Source organism: Protomyctophum parallelum, assembly GCF_964188405.1.
Source record: "Protomyctophum parallelum genome assembly, chromosome: 8".
NCBI lineage: Eukaryota > Metazoa > Chordata > Actinopteri > Myctophiformes > Myctophidae > Protomyctophum > Protomyctophum parallelum.
In genome coordinates, this window is record NC_139703.1 from 53672141 (window position 1) to 53689243 (window position 17103).

At 44.6% G+C, this 17103-nt stretch overlaps 1 protein-coding gene and 1 long non-coding RNA gene across 2 annotated transcripts; both read right to left on the reverse strand.

Annotated features, from left to right (window-relative positions):
* Window positions 1–348: 348 nt before the first annotated feature.
* Window positions 349–2787, reverse strand: LOC310862632. The gene is made up of 2 exons (XR_014569590.1): window positions 2467–2787; window positions 349–840 (listed from the first exon to the last, which is right to left on the reverse strand). It is a non-coding gene; the product is annotated as an uncharacterized lncRNA (long non-coding RNA).
* Window positions 2788–2851: 64 nt separating this feature from the next.
* On the reverse strand, window positions 2852–7530 carry LOC310862631 (caveolin-3-like). The gene is made up of 2 exons (XM_083770625.1): window positions 7129–7530; window positions 2852–3560 (listed from the first exon to the last, which is right to left on the reverse strand). The coding sequence occupies exons 1-2, from the start codon at window positions 7240–7242 to the stop codon at window positions 3219–3221; spliced, it is 456 nt and encodes a 151-aa protein (XP_083626751.1). The 5' UTR covers window positions 7243–7530; the 3' UTR covers window positions 2852–3218.
* Window positions 7531–17103: the final 9573 nt, after the last annotated feature.

The window sequence follows — 17103 nt, forward strand, 5'->3', positions numbered from 1 at the left end:
TAAGCTATGTTATGTTACGCATTGTGCACTCTTTCCATGTGGCATATGCCGCATGGCTAATTTGCATACTAATTTAAATATATGTTAATTAGCCATGTGCTATCGTGGATCATTCGTGGTGTATAGGCTATATGCCCACTGCCACTGGCTGGCATTGTAAAGTCGAGCATCGTTCGCTTTGATTATATAGCCGCGTGCTGCTTATTGTTGACATTCTAACGCACATATTACGAAGGAGAGAGAGATATATAGCTATAAAACAAACAATTAACGAGAGTAGCCTATACACTTGAAAGAACGTATAATAACGATCAATATTGCCAAAATGTGTAAATATTGCAAAAAGAGTTCAAGGTTCAAGGTTGTGCTTTATTGTTACATCTTGTGTATACAGGACAGATAAGATTTTATTTAGCTTCCTTCAGACAATGCAGCAGCAAGGTAGGCTAATATTTATAACAATAATTAACCATAATAAAACCGTAAAAAACATTAAAGAAAGAGAGAGAGTGCAAAAAGAGCAAAAATAATTAAATTAATCCACTCATAAAGTATACTGTGTGTGCAGCCTAATGCTTGATTCATGGTCTGTTATTTGATGGTGTTGCTCACTGAAAATAGCAGATCTACAAGCTCACAAGTGTGTCTACTTTTGACACCCAACACACTGGACTCCACGCCGCCAACGAGGATCAAATATGAAATGGCCTCATAGGAGGAATCCATAACTTTTATGTCCTCCACGTGAGCACCAGAAACTATACCTTTGACCTAGAAAAGAGACCAAGTTTGGGCAGAGGATGCATCGTGATTTGATCTTCATGCAATAGGCCTATATACCTCTGCAGTACCCCACCACTAGGCCTAGACATTATAATGTATAGGCCTATACATTATAATGTATAGGCCTATACATTATAATGTATAGGCCTATACATTATAATGTATAGGCCTATACATTATAATGTAGAGGCCTATACATTATAATGTAGAGGCCTATACATTATAATGTATAGGCCTATATACCTCTGCAGTACCCCACCACTAGGCCTATACATTATAATGTAGAGGCCTATACATTATAATGTATAGGCCTATACATTATAATGTAGAGGCCTATACATTATAATGTAGAGGCCTATACATTATAATGTATAGGCCTATATACCTCTGCAGTACCCCACCACTAGGCCTCTACATTATAATGTAGAGGCCTATATACCTCTGCAGTACCCCACCACTAGGCCTCTACATTATAATGTAGAGGCCTATACATTATAATGTATAGGCCTATATACCTCTGCAGTACCCCACCTCTAGGCCTCTACATTATAATGTAGAGGCCTATACATTATAATGTATAGGCCTATATACCTCTGCAGTACCCCACCTCTAGGCCTATACATTATAATGTAGAGGCCTATATACCTCTGCAGTACCCCACCACTAGGCCTAGACATTATAATGTAGAGGCCTATACATTATAATGTATAGGCCTATATACCTCTGCAGTACCCCACCACTAGGCCTAGACATTATAATGTAGAGGCCTCTACATTATAATGTAGAGGCCTATATACCTCTGCAGTACCCCACCACTAGGCCTATACATTATAATGTATAGGCCTATATACCTCTGCAGTACCCCACCACTAGGCCTATACATTATAATGTATAGGCCTATATACCTCTGCAGTACCCCACCACTAGGCCTATACATTATAATGTATAGGCCTATATACCTCTGCAGTACCCCACCACTAGGCCTATACATTATAATGTATAGGCCTCTATACCTCTGCAGTACCCCACCACTAGGCCTCTACATTATAATGTAGAGGCCTATATACCTCTGCAGTACCCCACCACTAGGCCTCTACATTATAATGTATAGGCCTCTATACCTCTGCAGTACCCCACCACTAGGCCTCTACATTATAATGTAGAGGCCTATATACCTCTGCAGTACCCCACCACTAGGCCTATACATTATAATGTATAGGCCTATATACCTCTGCAGTACCCCACCACTAGGCCTAGACATTATAATGTATAGGCCTATACATTATAATGTAGAGGCCTATATACCTCTGCAGTACCCCACCTCTAGGCCTATACATTATAATGTATAGGCCTATATACCTCTGCAGTACCCCACCACTAGGCCTAGACATTATAATGTATAGGCCTATATACCTCTGCAGTACCCCACCACTAGGCCTCTACATTATAATGTATAGGCCTATATACCTCTGCAGTACCCCACCACTAGGCCTATACATTATAATGTATAGGCCTATATACCTCTGCAGTACCCCACCACTAGGCCTCTACATTATAATGTATAGGCCTATATACCTCTGCAGTACCCCACCACTAGGCCTCTACATTATAATGTAGAGGCCTCTATACCTCTGCAGTACCCCACCTCTAGGCCTAGACATTATAATGTATAGGCCTATATACCTCTGCAGTACCCCACTATACATTATAATGTATAGGCCTCTATACCTCTGCAGTACCCCACCACTAGGCCTAGACATTATAATGTATAGGCCTATATACCTCTGCAGTACCCCACCACTAGGCCTAGACATTATAATGTATAGGCCTATATACCTCTGCAGTACCCAACCACTAGGCCTATACATTATAATGTATAGGCCTATATACCTCTGCAGTACCCCACCACTAGGCCTAGACATTATAATGTATAGGCCTATATACCTCTGCAGTACCCCACCACTAGGCCTCTACATTATAATGTAGAGGCCTATATACCTCTGCAGTACCCCACCACTAGGCCTCTACATTATAATGTAGAGGCCTCTACATTATAATGTAGAGGCCTAGACATTATAATGTAGAGGCCTATATACCTCTGCAGTACCCCACCACTAGGCCTATACATTTCTCAATACATAGACCAAACTACAACTGGTTAAAAATACATTGTTATTCACTAAATAAGTGGCATCTCACACCCATTGTCAACCATATCGTCACACAATTGGTCCTGGCTAATGCTCATTATAGGACCATCGATCGCACACCGACGCACAGTTTCCGCCTACTCAGAATGGGGTTAATCAGACCAGTGTGTGTCCAGTGGGAAACCTCGTATGAATCTGATCTGAGGTCAGATTGGGTTAACTACATCAGGCGTAATATAAGGTTCTTGAATGGATCTAGTTCCTCGTGGTCAGAGAGGAGGACATTCACACCTCCTTGCGCAGCGTCACTCTCACGTTGCTGCAGGTCTTCCCCAGGGCCTCAAAGAGCGGCTCGCAGAAGGTGTGCACGGCCAGCGCGTAGATGCGACTCAGGCACAGGGACTGGATCAGGCAGCTCTTGATGCACGGCACGACGGCCCACACGTGGCAGAACGACAGGCAGGCGAACAGGAAGCCCCAGAGCAGCGCCAGCGGCACGCCGAAGGCGGCGGTCAGCGCGCGGTAGCACCAGTACTTTGACACGGTGAAGGTGGTGAAGCTGGCCTTCCACACCCCGTCCATGCTGTGCGTGCCCTCGGGCTCTGCGATCACGTCCTCAAAGTCAACCTGTAGGCAAAAGGCAAGGTAATAATAAACTTTATTTATATAGCACCTTTCATACATAAATGTAGTTCAAAGTGCTTTACAGAGCAGAAAAAACAATAAAAACAAAAGCAAAACAAAACAGCATTAAAACAGGCATGCAGTTTAAAACAATAGGACAATAATGCAGTGTCAAATCAGGAGAAGGCAGTGGTACAAAGATAAGAACAGATAAAATAAGGCAACGACATTAAACAACAAGCAGTAATACAATACAGTGAGGACGTGAATAGCAAATAAATAAAAGATCACGTAAAAGCAATGTTGTAGAAGTGGGTCTTGAGCTGAGCTTTAAAAATGTCTACAGAGGCTGCCTGACGAAGGTAAGGGATGTTTAATGTACAGCATATAGGGGTGTCAATAATGTCTGACGTCACAATGATGTGATTAGGATTCATTAGGAAACTATTTAGGCAATATTTATAATGATAGTATGATGACACTCTCTACGATTTTTGTAATGGCGCATTTTTAAAGCTCAGCTCAAGACCCACTTCTACAACATTGCTTTTAATTGATCTTTTATTTTCTGTTATTCATGTCCTCACTGTATTGCATTACTGCTTGTTTTTTAATGTCGTTGCCTTGCTTTTCTTTTTTTCTCCATTGTTCTGTAAAGCACTTTGAGCTGCATTTTATGTCATGAAAGGTGCTATACAAATAAAGTTTTATTATTATTATTATTATTATTAAGTCTTATTTATAGGCAAAATTATCATTGCGTAAATATTTGGTGAAAGCATCAACTCGATATATTTGTTTTTATTTTCTTTCTTTCCCCACACCTCAGTGTTTTCCCTTGGATGAAGTTAGCATCAGCTGAAATGTATATGTATAAATGTATAATCTATTCTATACTGAACTGACTAGATACAGTAGGACCATAACTGGGTTGACAGTAGGCTCTGCCTGAGGTTCAAATCCCAATGTATCCTCTCCTCAAACATGCTCTCCTTTATACAGTAGTTAAAGGGATTGTGACATAAAAAAAAAGGTTTTGGAATTGTTCTTGGGTTTCTTTTAGGTTTTCTAATCTCAATTGCACCCAAAAAACATGAACTTTTAACATTCAGTAGATTTTCTGTGATCTGGTGGTTTTCTGGCTCAAACAGGTGCTCTGATTTGCCGGATTTTTCCAGCAGATGTCACTGTTTTTACTGTGTTGCCTGTTTTCATTGTAGCTCAAAAGGCCCAAAAAACCCCAAAGAAAACTTCAGACCACAGAAAATCCACTGAATGTTCAAAGTTCAGGTTTTTTGGGTGTAATTGAGGTCATAAAACCTAAAAGAAAAAAGAAAAAGAAAAATAAATGAAAATGAATGTCATAAAACCTTTAACAGTAGGGGGATCTGGTTTTCCAAAAGTGTTAAAAGTGTTACACTGTCTGTGACGTCCTTGGCATCTCACATTTTAATCAGACCAGTGTGTGTCCAGTGGAAACCTCGTATGAATCTGATCTCAGGTCAGAATGGGTTTAACACAATACATTCCTGGGGACTACTTTCCATTGTGGTCCTATACAGTTGAATTGTGGTGTATTCAATGCATTATGTTATCAACAAATCCGAAACACTTAGAGGAGAAAAAGGGAAAAAAAACGTCAAATATGAAATATTCTGTCAGCTTTTGTGAAGGAATAAAGAAAGAAGGAAAGAAAGGACCAATCTCACATGTCTTAGGAATAGGTGGACCAAAGGAGAAGTTCCCAACTTTATTTCGGGCGGCGGTGGCCAGTTCGAACCCTGTGGGCTCCCTCAGAGTTACTGTCGAAGTGTCCTTGAGCAAAGACACTGAACCCCTAATTGCTCCCGATGTGCTAGTTGGTGCCTTGCATGGTTTCCGCTGCCATCGGTGTATGAATGTGTGTGTGAATGGGTGAATGTAATGCACAATCTCTGTAAAGCGCCTTGGATAAAGGCGTTATATAAATGCACCATTTACCATTTTATTTCTCTTTTTTTAGGAAAATTTAAAATATAATATGCCGGTTTTTCAGCGATTTTGCCCCCCACCCCCCCCATGATAGGTCCCCCCATGAAACCATTTTTTTAGTTTTTCTGTGAAAAGTCATGATGAAATATTAAAGAAGAGTAGTTCAAGTTACCATGATGTATTGCTGCAGTATGTACTTCAATATATGTTGATGAGAAATATCTTTTATGGAATATTTTACATTGGGTAAAATATACCAATGTGTGCGTGTGCGTGTGCGTGTGTGCGTGTGTGTGTGTGTGCGTGCGTGTGTGTGTGTGTGTGTGTGTGTGTGTGTGTGTGTGTAGTCATAGGTGTCATATGTGAAGCTGATACTTGATGTGTAAATATAATATTTTGCCACACCCTCATTCAGAAATAGCTAGCAGAGGTAGTCATGCTATTAGCTATTTCTGGGAGCATTCATAATAGGACCAGAGCAACATCAAGGAAGAAGAAAAAAGAACACTTGTGGTTGTCAATCTAGGGTCCGGGGTCCAGTCATAGAGTTAACCCATTCTGACCTGAGATCAGATTCATACGAGGTTTCCACTGGACACACACTGGTCTGATTAAGGCCTATTCAGACTCCAGTTTAAAAAATAGCAGACCTACAAGCTCGTATCGCGCCACTCGGTGGCACGATACGAGCTTGTAGATCTGCTATTTTTCAATAGCTAAAGCATGACATGATGCTGACACCAAAATGGGTGCCCGGTCAGAATGGCTTAAGGCCTATTCAGACTCCAGTTTTAGGTGAAATGTATTACCATCGAAAACTAGAACATGACGTCAAACAGCGGTGGTAATAATCGCTGCACAGCTCACCCAGCGGTGGTAATAATCGCTGCACAGCTCACCCAGAAACACATCAGATATAATTATGGGAGTCTCTTGACATGAAAAAGGTTGAGCTGACAGAGAAACTAATAAAGCACCGTTTTGGTGGTCACCTCCTCACCTACAACTGGAGGAGTATGAATAGGCTGTTATTATGGGTCCACTGGGTCCAGCTAAAGTATTGTTATGAGGAAACAAAGTATGCACCATTATACTGTCTGTAACTCTGACCCCCATGGGTCCATTTGGTTCCATTTTTACACACTTATTGTTATGGCGGTCCTTGAATGAACCCATTCTGAACGGGAACCCATTTTGGTGTAAGCATCGTGTCGTGCTTTAGCTATTGAAAAATAGCAGATCTACAAGCTCGTAGCGCGCCACCGAGTGGCGCGCTACGAGCTTGTAGGTCTGCTATTTTTTGAAAAATCGAATAACGACTGACATTTTTTTAGAATCTGATCTCAGGTCAGAATGGGTTTAATCAGACCCAGTGTGTGTCCAGTGGAAAACCTCGCATGAATCTGATCTCAGGTCAGAATGGGTTTAATCAGACCCAGTGTGTGTCCGGTGGAAAACCTCGCATGAATCTGATCTCAGGTCAGAATGGGTTTAATCAGACCCAGTGTGTGTCCAGTGGAAAACCTCGCATGAATCTGATCTCAGGTCAGAATGGGATAAATAAGAAGTTTAGAGAAGAAGCGTGCGCTCTGTACCTTACCTTCAGTGCATCCTGATTGATCTGCTGGGGGTCCCTGTTGATGAGGTCTATCTCTTTGGTGTGTCTGTCCAGCTTGGTCTTCTGCTCCTGGTGGTTGTAGCTAATGTCAGCCATGGTCCTCCTGGCTCCTCCCGTCTGAAGGTCGAGGAACCCGGGCCGGCCGGACGGACGGCAACACAAAGAAAAGAGAAACGCAGACGCAGCGGCGGACGCCTTCAAAGCCCGAACCCTTCAACGGCGGCTAGCCGGGTCAACGAGTGGCTGTATTATATATAGGCCTCGATCCGGACCTCTAGTCTCTGTTCTGGCACTCCAGGAATGTCAGCAGGCAGCTGTCAGTGAGAGCTGTCAACTCGTCTGAAGCACTGCAGACTTACAGTAGAATGAACTTACAGCAGAATCTCAGCAGGCAGCTGTCAGTGAGAGCTGTCAACTCGTCTGAAGCACAGCAGACTTACAGTAGCACGCACAGTACAGTGCTCTCTCGTACGCTCTCTCTCTCTCTAACCGCACGCACGCATTAATTCTGTCCACTTTTCACACACGAGACACAAACACAAACACACACGCACACACGCAGGCACGCATTAATTCTGTCCGCTTTTAACACACGAGACACAAACACACAAACACACACGCACGCAGGCACGCATTAATTCTGTCCACTTTTCACACACGAGACACAAACACACACACACACACACACACACACACACACACACGAATTATATCCATTCTTTTTGTCCAAGCCATAGCAGTGTCCCTGAGCAAGACAATATTGTAATCCCTAACATTTAAGATCAACTGCTTCACTATTGAAATGGCTGGTATGTTATATGCAATTACAAGAATGTAATTTACGTGCCTTCTGAATTTAGGCAACCCCTGAAAGGAGGCTGATAGCTGGAGTAATGAAACCCCTGAAAGGAGGCTGATAGCTGGAGTAATGAAACCCCTAAAGGAGGCTGATAGATGGAGTAATGAAACCCCTAAAGGAGGCTGATAGCTGGAGTAATGAAACCCCTAAAGGAGGCTGATAGCTGGAGTAATGAAACCCCTAAAGGAGGCTGATAACTGGAGTAATGAAACCCCTAAAGGAGGCTGATAACTGGAGTAATGAAACCCCTAAAGGAGGCTGATAGCTGGAATAATGAAACCCCTAAAGGAGGCTGATAACTGGAGTAATGAAACCCCTAAAGGAGGCTGATAGCTGGAGTAATGAAACCCCTAAAGGAGGCTGATAGATGGAGTAATGAAACCCCTAAAGGAGGCTGATAGCTGGAGTAATGAAACCCCTAAAGGAGGCTGATAGCTGGAGTAATGAAACCCCTAAAGGAGGCTGATAGCTGGAGTAATGAAACCCCTAAAGGAGGCTGATAGCTGGAGTAATGAAACCCCTAAAGGAGGCTGATAGCTGGAGTAATGAAACCCGTAAAGGAGGCTGATAGCTGGAGTAATGAAACCCCTAAAGGAGGCTGATAGCTGGAGTAATGAAACCCCTAAAGGAGGCTGATAACTGGAGTAATGAAACCCCTAAAGGAGGCTGATAACTGGAGTAATGAAACCCCTGAAAGGAGGCTGATAACTGGAGTAATGAAACCCCTAAAGGAGGCTGATAGATGGAGTAATGAAACCCCTGAAGGAGGCTGATAGCTGGAGTAATGAAACCCCTAAAGGAGGCTGATAGATGGAGTAATGAAACCCATGAAGGAGGCTGATAGATGGAGTAATGAAACCCCTAAAGGAGGCTGATAGCTGGAGTAATGAAACCCCTAAAGGAGGCTGATAGATGGAGTAATGAAACCCCTAAAGGAGGGTGATAGCTGGAGTAATGAAACCCCTAAAGGAGGCTGATAACTGGAGTAATGAAACCCCTAAAGGAGGCTGATAGATGGAGTAATGAAACCCCTAAAGGAGGCTGATAGCTGGAGTAATGAAACCCCTAAAGGAGGCTGATAACTGGAGTAATGAAACCCCTAAAGGAGGCTGATAGCTGGAGTAATGAAACCCCTAAAGGAGGCTGATAACTGGAGTAATGAAACCCCTAAAGGAGGCTGATAGCTGGAGTAATTAAACCCCTAAAGGAGGCTGATAGGTGGAGTAATGAAACCCCTAAAGGAGGCTGATAGCTGGAGTAATGAAACCCCTAAAGGAGGCTGATAACTGGAGTAATGAAACCCCTGAAGGAGGCTGATAGCTGGAGTAATGAAACCCCTAAAGGAGGCTGATAGCTGGAGTAATGAAACCCCTAAAGGAGGCTGATAGCTGGAGTAATGAAACCCCTAAAGGAGGCTGATAACTGGAGTAATGAAACCCCTAAAGGAGGCTGATAGATGGAGTAATGAAACCCCTAAAGGAGGCTGATAGCTGGAGTAATGAAACCCCTAAAGGAGGCTGATAGCTGGAGTAATGAAACCCCTAAAGGAGGCTGATAGCTGGAGTAATGAAACCCCTAAAGGAGGCTGATAGCTGGAGTAATGAAACCCCTAAAGGAGGCTGATAGCTGGAGTAATGAAACCCCTAAAGGAGGCTGATAGCTGGAGTAATGAAACCCCTAAAGGAGGCTGATAGCTGGAGTAATGAAACCCCTAAAGGAGGCTGATAGCTGGAGTAATGAAACCCCTAAAGGAGGCTGATAGCTGGAGTAATGAAACCCCTAAAGGAGGCTGATAGCTGGAGTAATGAAACCCCTAAAGGAGGCTGATAGCTGGAGTAATGAAACCCCTAAAGGAGGCTGATAGCTGGAGTAATGAAACCCCTAAAGGAGGCTGATAGCTGGAGTAATGAAACCCCTAAAGGAGGCTGATAGCTGGAGTAATGAAACCCCTAAAGGAGGCTGATAACTGGAGTAATGAAACCCCTAAAGGAGGCTGATAGATGGAGTAATGAAACCCCTAAAGGAGGCTGATAGCTGGAGTAATGAAACCCCTAAAGGAGGCTGATAGCTGGAGTAATGAAACCCCTAAAGGAGGCTGATAGCTGGAGTAATGAAACCCCTAAAGGAGGCTGATAGCTGGAGTAATGAAACCCCTAAAGGAGGCTGATAGCTGGAGTAATGAAACCCGTAAAGGAGGCTGATAGCTGGAGTAATGAAACCCCTAAAGGAGGCTGATAGCTGGAGTAATGAAACCCCTAAAGGAGGCTGATAACTGGAGTAATGAAACCCCTAAAGGAGGCTGATAACTGGAGTAATGAAACCCCTGAAAGGAGGCTGATAACTGGAGTAATGAAACCCCTAAAGGAGGCTGATAGATGGAGTAATGAAACCCCTGAAGGAGGCTGATAGCTGGAGTAATGAAACCCCTAAAGGAGGCTGATAGATGGAGTAATGAAACCCATGAAGGAGGCTGATAGATGGAGTAATGAAACCCCTAAAGGAGGCTGATAGCTGGAGTAATGAAACCCCTAAAGGAGGCTGATAGATGGAGTAATGAAACCCCTAAAGGAGGGTGATAGCTGGAGTAATGAAACCCCTAAAGGAGGCTGATAACTGGAGTAATGAAACCCCTAAAGGAGGCTGATAGATGGAGTAATGAAACCCCTAAAGGAGGCTGATAGCTGGAGTAATGAAACCCCTAAAGGAGGCTGATAACTGGAGTAATGAAACCCCTAAAGGAGGCTGATAGCTGGAGTAATGAAACCCCTAAAGGAGGCTGATAACTGGAGTAATGAAACCCCTAAAGGAGGCTGATAGCTGGAGTAATTAAACCCCTAAAGGAGGCTGATAGGTGGAGTAATGAAACCCCTAAAGGAGGCTGATAGCTGGAGTAATGAAACCCCTAAAGGAGGCTGATAACTGGAGTAATGAAACCCCTGAAGGAGGCTGATAGCTGGAGTAATGAAACCCCTAAAGGAGGCTGATAGCTGGAGTAATGAAACCCCTAAAGGAGGCTGATAGCTGGAGTAATGAAACCCCTAAAGGAGGCTGATAACTGGAGTAATGAAACCCCTAAAGGAGGCTGATAGATGGAGTAATGAAACCCCTAAAGGAGGCTGATAGCTGGAGTAATGAAACCCCTAAAGGAGGCTGATAGCTGGAGTAATGAAACCCCTAAAGGAGGCTGATAGCTGGAGTAATGAAACCCCTAAAGGAGGCTGATAGCTGGAGTAATGAAACCCCTAAAGGAGGCTGATAGCTGGAGTAATGAAACCCCTAAAGGAGGCTGATAGCTGGAGTAATGAAACCCCTAAAGGAGGCTGATAGCTGGAGTAATGAAACCCCTAAAGGAGGCTGATAGCTGGAGTAATGAAACCCCTAAAGGAGGCTGATAGCTGGAGTAATGAAACCCCTAAAGGAGGCTGATAGCTGGAGTAATGAAACCCCTAAAGGAGGCTGATAGCTGGAGTAATGAAACCCCTAAAGGAGGCTGATAGCTGGAGTAATGAAACCCCTAAAGGAGGCTGATAGCTGGAGTAATGAAACCCCTAAAGGAGGCTGATAGCTGGAGTAATGAAACCCCTAAAGGAGGCTGATAACTGGAGTAATGAAACCCCTAAAGGAGGCTGATAGATGGAGTAATGAAACCCCTAAAGGAGGCTGATAGCTGGAGTAATGAAACCCCTAAAGGAGGCTGATAGCTGGAGTAATGAAACCCCTAAAGGAGGCTGATAGCTGGAGTAATGAAACCCCTAAAGGAGGCTGATAGATGGAGTAATGAAACCCCTAAAGGAGGCTGATAACTGGAGTAATGAAACCCCTAAAGGAGGCTGATAGATGGAGTAATGAAACCCCTAAAGGAGGCTGATAGCTGGAGTAATGAAACCCCTAAAGGAGGCTGATAGCTGGAGTAATGAAACCCCTAAAGGAGGCTGATAGCTGGAGTAATGAAACCCCTAAAGGAGGCTGATAGCTGGAGTAATGAAACCCCTAAAGGAGGCTGATAGATGGAGCAATGAAACCCCTGAAAGGAGGCTGATATCTGGAGTAATGAAACCCCTAAAGGAGGCTGATAGCTGGAGTAATGAAACCCCTAAAGGAGGCTGATAGCTGGAGTAATGAAACCCCTAAAGGAGGCTGATAACTGGAGTAATGAAACCCCTAAAGGAGGCTGATAACTGGAGTAATGAAACCCCTAAAGGAGGCTGATAACTGGAGTAATGAAACCCCTAAAGGAGGCTGATAACTGGAGTAATGAAACCCCTAAAGGAGGCTGATAGATGGAGTAATGAAACCCCTAAAGGAGGCTGATAGCTGGAGTAATGAAACCCCTAAAGGAGGCTGATAGCTGGAATAATGAAACCCCTAAAGGAGGCTGATAACTGGAGTAATGAAACCCCTAAAGGAGGCTGATAGATGGAGTAATGAAACCCCTAAAGGAGGCTGATAGATGGAGTAATGAAACCCCTGAAGGAGGCTGATAACTGGAGTAATGAAACCCCTAAAGGAGGCTGATAGCTGGAGTAATGAAACCCCTAAAGGAGGCTGATAGCTGGAGTAATGAAACCCCTAAAGGAGGCTGATAGCTGGAGTAATGAAACCCCTAAAGGAGGCTGATAGCTGGAGTAATGAAACCCCTAAAGGAGGCTGATAGCTGGAGTAATGAAACCCCTAAAGGAGGCTGATAGCTGGAGTAATGAAACCCCTGAAAGGAGGCTGATAGCTGGAGTAATGAAACCCCTAAAGGAGGCTGATAGATGGAGTAATGAAACCCCTAAAGGAGGCTGATAGCTGGAGTAATGAAACCCCTAAAGGAGGTTGATAGCTGGAGTAATGAAACCCCTGAAAGGAGGCTGATAGCTGGAGTAATGAAACCCCTAAAGGAGGCTGATAACTGGAGTAATGAAACCCCTAAAGGAGGCTGATAACTGGAGTAATGAAACCCCTAAAGGAGGCTGATAACTGGAATAATGAAACCCCTAAAGGAGGCTGATAACTGGAGTAATGAAACCCCTAAAGGAGGCTGATAGCTGGAGTAATGAAACCCCTAAAGGAGGCTGATAACTGGAATAATGAAACCCCTAAAGGAGGCTGATAGCTGGAGTAATGAAACCCCTAAAGGAGGCTGATAGCTGGAGTAATGAAACCCCTAAAGGAGGCTGATAGATGGAGTAATGAAACCCCTAAAGGAGGCTGATAGCTGGAGTAATGAAACCCCTAAAGGAGGCTGACAGCTGGAGTAATGAAACCCCTAAAGGAGGCTGACAGCTGGAGTAATGAAACCCCTAAAGGAGGCTGATAGCTGGAGTAATGAAACCCCTAAAGGAGGCTGACAGCTGGAGTAATGAAACCCCTAAAGGAGGCTGATAGCTGGAGTAATGAAACCCCTAAAGGAGGCTGATAGCTGGAGTAATGAAACCCCTAAAGGAGGCTGATAACTGGAGTAATGAAACCCCTAAAGGAGGCTGATAGCTGGAGTAATGAAACCCCTAAAGGAGGCTGATAGCTGGAGTAATGAAACCCCTAAAGGAGGCTGATAGCTGGAGTAATGAAACCCCTAAAGGAGGCTGATAGCTGGAGTAATGAAACCCCTAAAGGAGGCTGATATCTGGAGTAATGAAACCCCTAAAGGAGGCTGATAGATGGAGTAATGAAACCCCTAAAGGAGGCTGATAGCTGGAGTAATGAAACCCCTAAAGGAGGCTGATAGCTGGAGTAATGAAACCCCTAAAGGAGGCTGATAGCTGGAGTAATGAAACCCCTAAAGGAGGCTGATAGATGGAGTAATGAAACCCCTAAAGGAGGCTGATAACTGGAGTAATGAAACCCCTAAAGGAGGCTGATAGATGGAGTAATGAAACCCCTAAAGGAGGCTGATAGATGGAGTAATGAAACCCCTAAAGGAGGCTGATAGCTGGAGTAATGAAACCCCTAAAGGAGGTTGATAGCTGTAGTAATGAAACCCCTAAAGGAGGCTGATAACTGGAGTAATGAAACCCCTAAAGGAGGCTGATAACTGGAGTAATGAAACCCCTAAAGGAGGCTGATAGCTGGAGTAATGAAACCCCTAAAGGAGGCTGATAGGTGGAGTAATGAAACCCCTAAAGGAGGCTGATAGCTGGAGTAATGAAACCCCTAAAGGAGGCTGATAACTGGAGTAATGAAACCCCTAAAGGAGGCTGATAACTGGAGTAATGAAACCCCTAAAGGAGGCTGATAGCTGGAGTAATGAAACCCCTAAAGGAGGCTGATAGGTGGAGTAATGAAACCCCTAAAGGAGGCTGATAGCTGGAGTAATGAAACCCCTAAAGGAGGCTGATAACTGGAATAATGAAACCCCTAAAGGAGGCTGATAACTGGAGTAATGAAACCCCTAAAGGAGGCTGATAGCTGGAGTAATGAAACCCCTAAAGGAGGCTGATAACTGGAATAATGAAACCCCTAAAGGAGGCTGATAGCTGGAGTAATGAAACCCCTAAAGGAGGCTGATAGCTGGAGTAATGAAACCCCTAAAGGAGGCTGATAGATGGAGTAATGAAACCCCTAAAGGAGGCTGATAGCTGGAGTAATGAAACCCCTAAAGGAGGCTGACAGCTGGAGTAATGAAACCCCTAAAGGAGGCTGACAGCTGGAGTAATGAAACCCCTAAAGGAGGCTGATAGCTGGAGTAATGAAACCCCTAAAGGAGGCTGATAACTGGAGTAATGAAACCCCTAAAGGAGGCTGACAGCTGGAGTAATGAAACCCCTAAAGGAGGCTGATAGCTGGAGTAATGAAACCCCTAAAGGAGGCTGATAGCTGGAGTAATGAAACCCCTAAAGGAGGCTGATAACTGGAGTAATGAAACCCCTAAAGGAGGCTGACAGCTGGAGTAATGAAACCCCTAAAGGAGGCTGATAGCTGGAGTAATGAAACCCCTAAAGGAGGCTGACAGCTGGAGTAATGAAACCCCTAAAGGAGGCTGATAGCTGGAGTAATGAAACCCCTAAAGGAGGCTGATAGCTGGAGTAATGAAACCCCTAAAGGAGGCTGACAGCTGGAGTAATGAAACCCCTAAAGGAGGCTGATAACTGGAATAATGAAACCCCTAAAGGAGGCTGATAACTGGAGTAATGAAACCCCTAAAGGAGGCTGATAGCTGGAGTAATGAAACCCCTAAAGGAGGCTGATAACTGGAATAATGAAACCCCTAAAGGAGGCTGATAGCTGGAGTAATGAAACCCCTAAAGGAGGCTGATAGCTGGAGTAATGAAACCCCTAAAGGAGGCTGATAGATGGAGTAATGAAACCCCTAAAGGAGGCTGATAGCTGGAGTAATGAAACCCCTAAAGGAGGCTGACAGCTGGAGTAATGAAACCCCTAAAGGAGGCTGACAGCTGGAGTAATGAAACCCCTAAAGGAGGCTGATAGCTGGAGTAATGAAACCCCTAAAGGAGGCTGACAGCTGGAGTAATGAAACCCCTAAAGGAGGCTGATAGCTGGAGTAATGAAACCCCTAAAGGAGGCTGATAGCTGGAGTAATGAAACCCCTAAAGGAGGCTGATAACTGGAGTAATGAAACCCCTAAAGGAGGCTGACAGCTGGAGTAATGAAACCCCTAAAGGAGGCTGATAGCTGGAGTAATGAAACCCCTAAAGGAGGCTGATAGCTGGAGTAATGAAACCCCTAAAGGAGGCTGATAACTGGAGTAATGAAACCCCTAAAGGAGGCTGATAGCTGGAGTAATGAAACCCCTGAAGGAGGCTGACAGCTGGAGTAATGAAACCCCTAAAGGAGGCTGATAGCTGGAGTAATGAAACCCCTAAAGGAGGCTGATAGCTGGAGTAATGAAACCCCTAAAGGAGGCTGACAGCTGGAGTAATGAAACCCCTAAAGGAGGCTGATAGCTGGAGTAATGAAACCCCTAAAGGAGGCTGATAGATGGAGTAATGAAACCCCTAAAGGAGGCTGATAGATGGAGTAATGAAACCCCTAAAGGAGGCTGATAGCTGGAGTAATGAAACCCCTAAAGGAGGCTGATAGCTGGAGTAATGAAACCCCTGAAAGGAGGCTGATAGCTGGAGTAATGAAACCTCTAAAGGAGGCTGATAGCTGGAGTAATGAAACCCCTAAAGGAGGCTGATAGCTGGAGTAATGAAACCCCTAAAGGAGGCTGATAGATGGAGTAATGAAACCCCTAAAGGAGGCTGATAGCCCTGGAGTAATGCTTGGAGCTGTTAGAGACGAGCCACGGCTCCTTGACTGAGAAGTAAACAGTGAATTACAATAATTTAATCCACAGAAAAATAAAGCATTTCTGAATATCTAAAGACGTGTACTTCTTTCATCCCTTCAGCAAACAGTTAAAAAGGGGGATTAATAATGAAAAGCACCAAATGGTCTTGTAATTATCACCTACAAGTCTTAACTCCTTATAATAGCATCATTGTCGCTTATCAATTATCTAATGTGATCCTGGGCGCTATACACTCCATCTGCCAACCTGGGGAGAGCAACGGACTGACCTCATGCTTCCTTCTATGCATGAGGAGTCGTCCAAGCCGCTTCTTTTACCCAGGGGGGAGTTTCTCCGGTAGGATGTCGTAGCGCGTGGAAGGAACATGTTATTACAACCAGTTCCTTTCCCCTCCATCAGGCGCCCCGGCTGGCCAGGGGGAGGCAGTTTAGAGACCAGTTCCTTTCCCCTCCATCAGGCGCCTCGGCTGGCCAGGGGGAGGCAGTATAGAGACCAGTTCCTTTCCCCTCCATCAGGCGCCTCGGCTGGCCAGGGGGAGGCAGTTTAGAGACCAGTTCCTTTCCCCTCCATCAGGCGCCTCGGCTGGCCAGGGGGAGGCGGTTTAGAGACCAGGATTACTGCATGCTTTTTGTGACGTTATACCTACCCTACGGGACACGGGAAGAACATGCAAACTCCACACAGGAAGGCCCTTTTGCCAACCCCACCCAGGGTATGAAGGCCGGGCACTGCGTGACATGAAGGAGAGAACACGCCCCCCCCGGTGCCCCCAGCATCCCCAGCTGGAATATCACACTGATCTGTGTGAACATGGAAAGGCCCACAGACTGATCTTCGTTGGGTGTGATGATTGGTTAAATGG

Coding starts and splice junctions, on each gene's coding strand:
- LOC310862631 (XM_083770625.1), bottom strand. CDS start 7,242: ATGGCTGACATTAGCTACAACCACCAGGAGCAGAAGACCAAGCTGGAC. Junction 3,561..7,128: donor TCAATCAGGATGCACTGAAG/GTAAGGTACAGA, acceptor TTTTGCCTACAG/GTTGACTTTGAGGACGTGAT.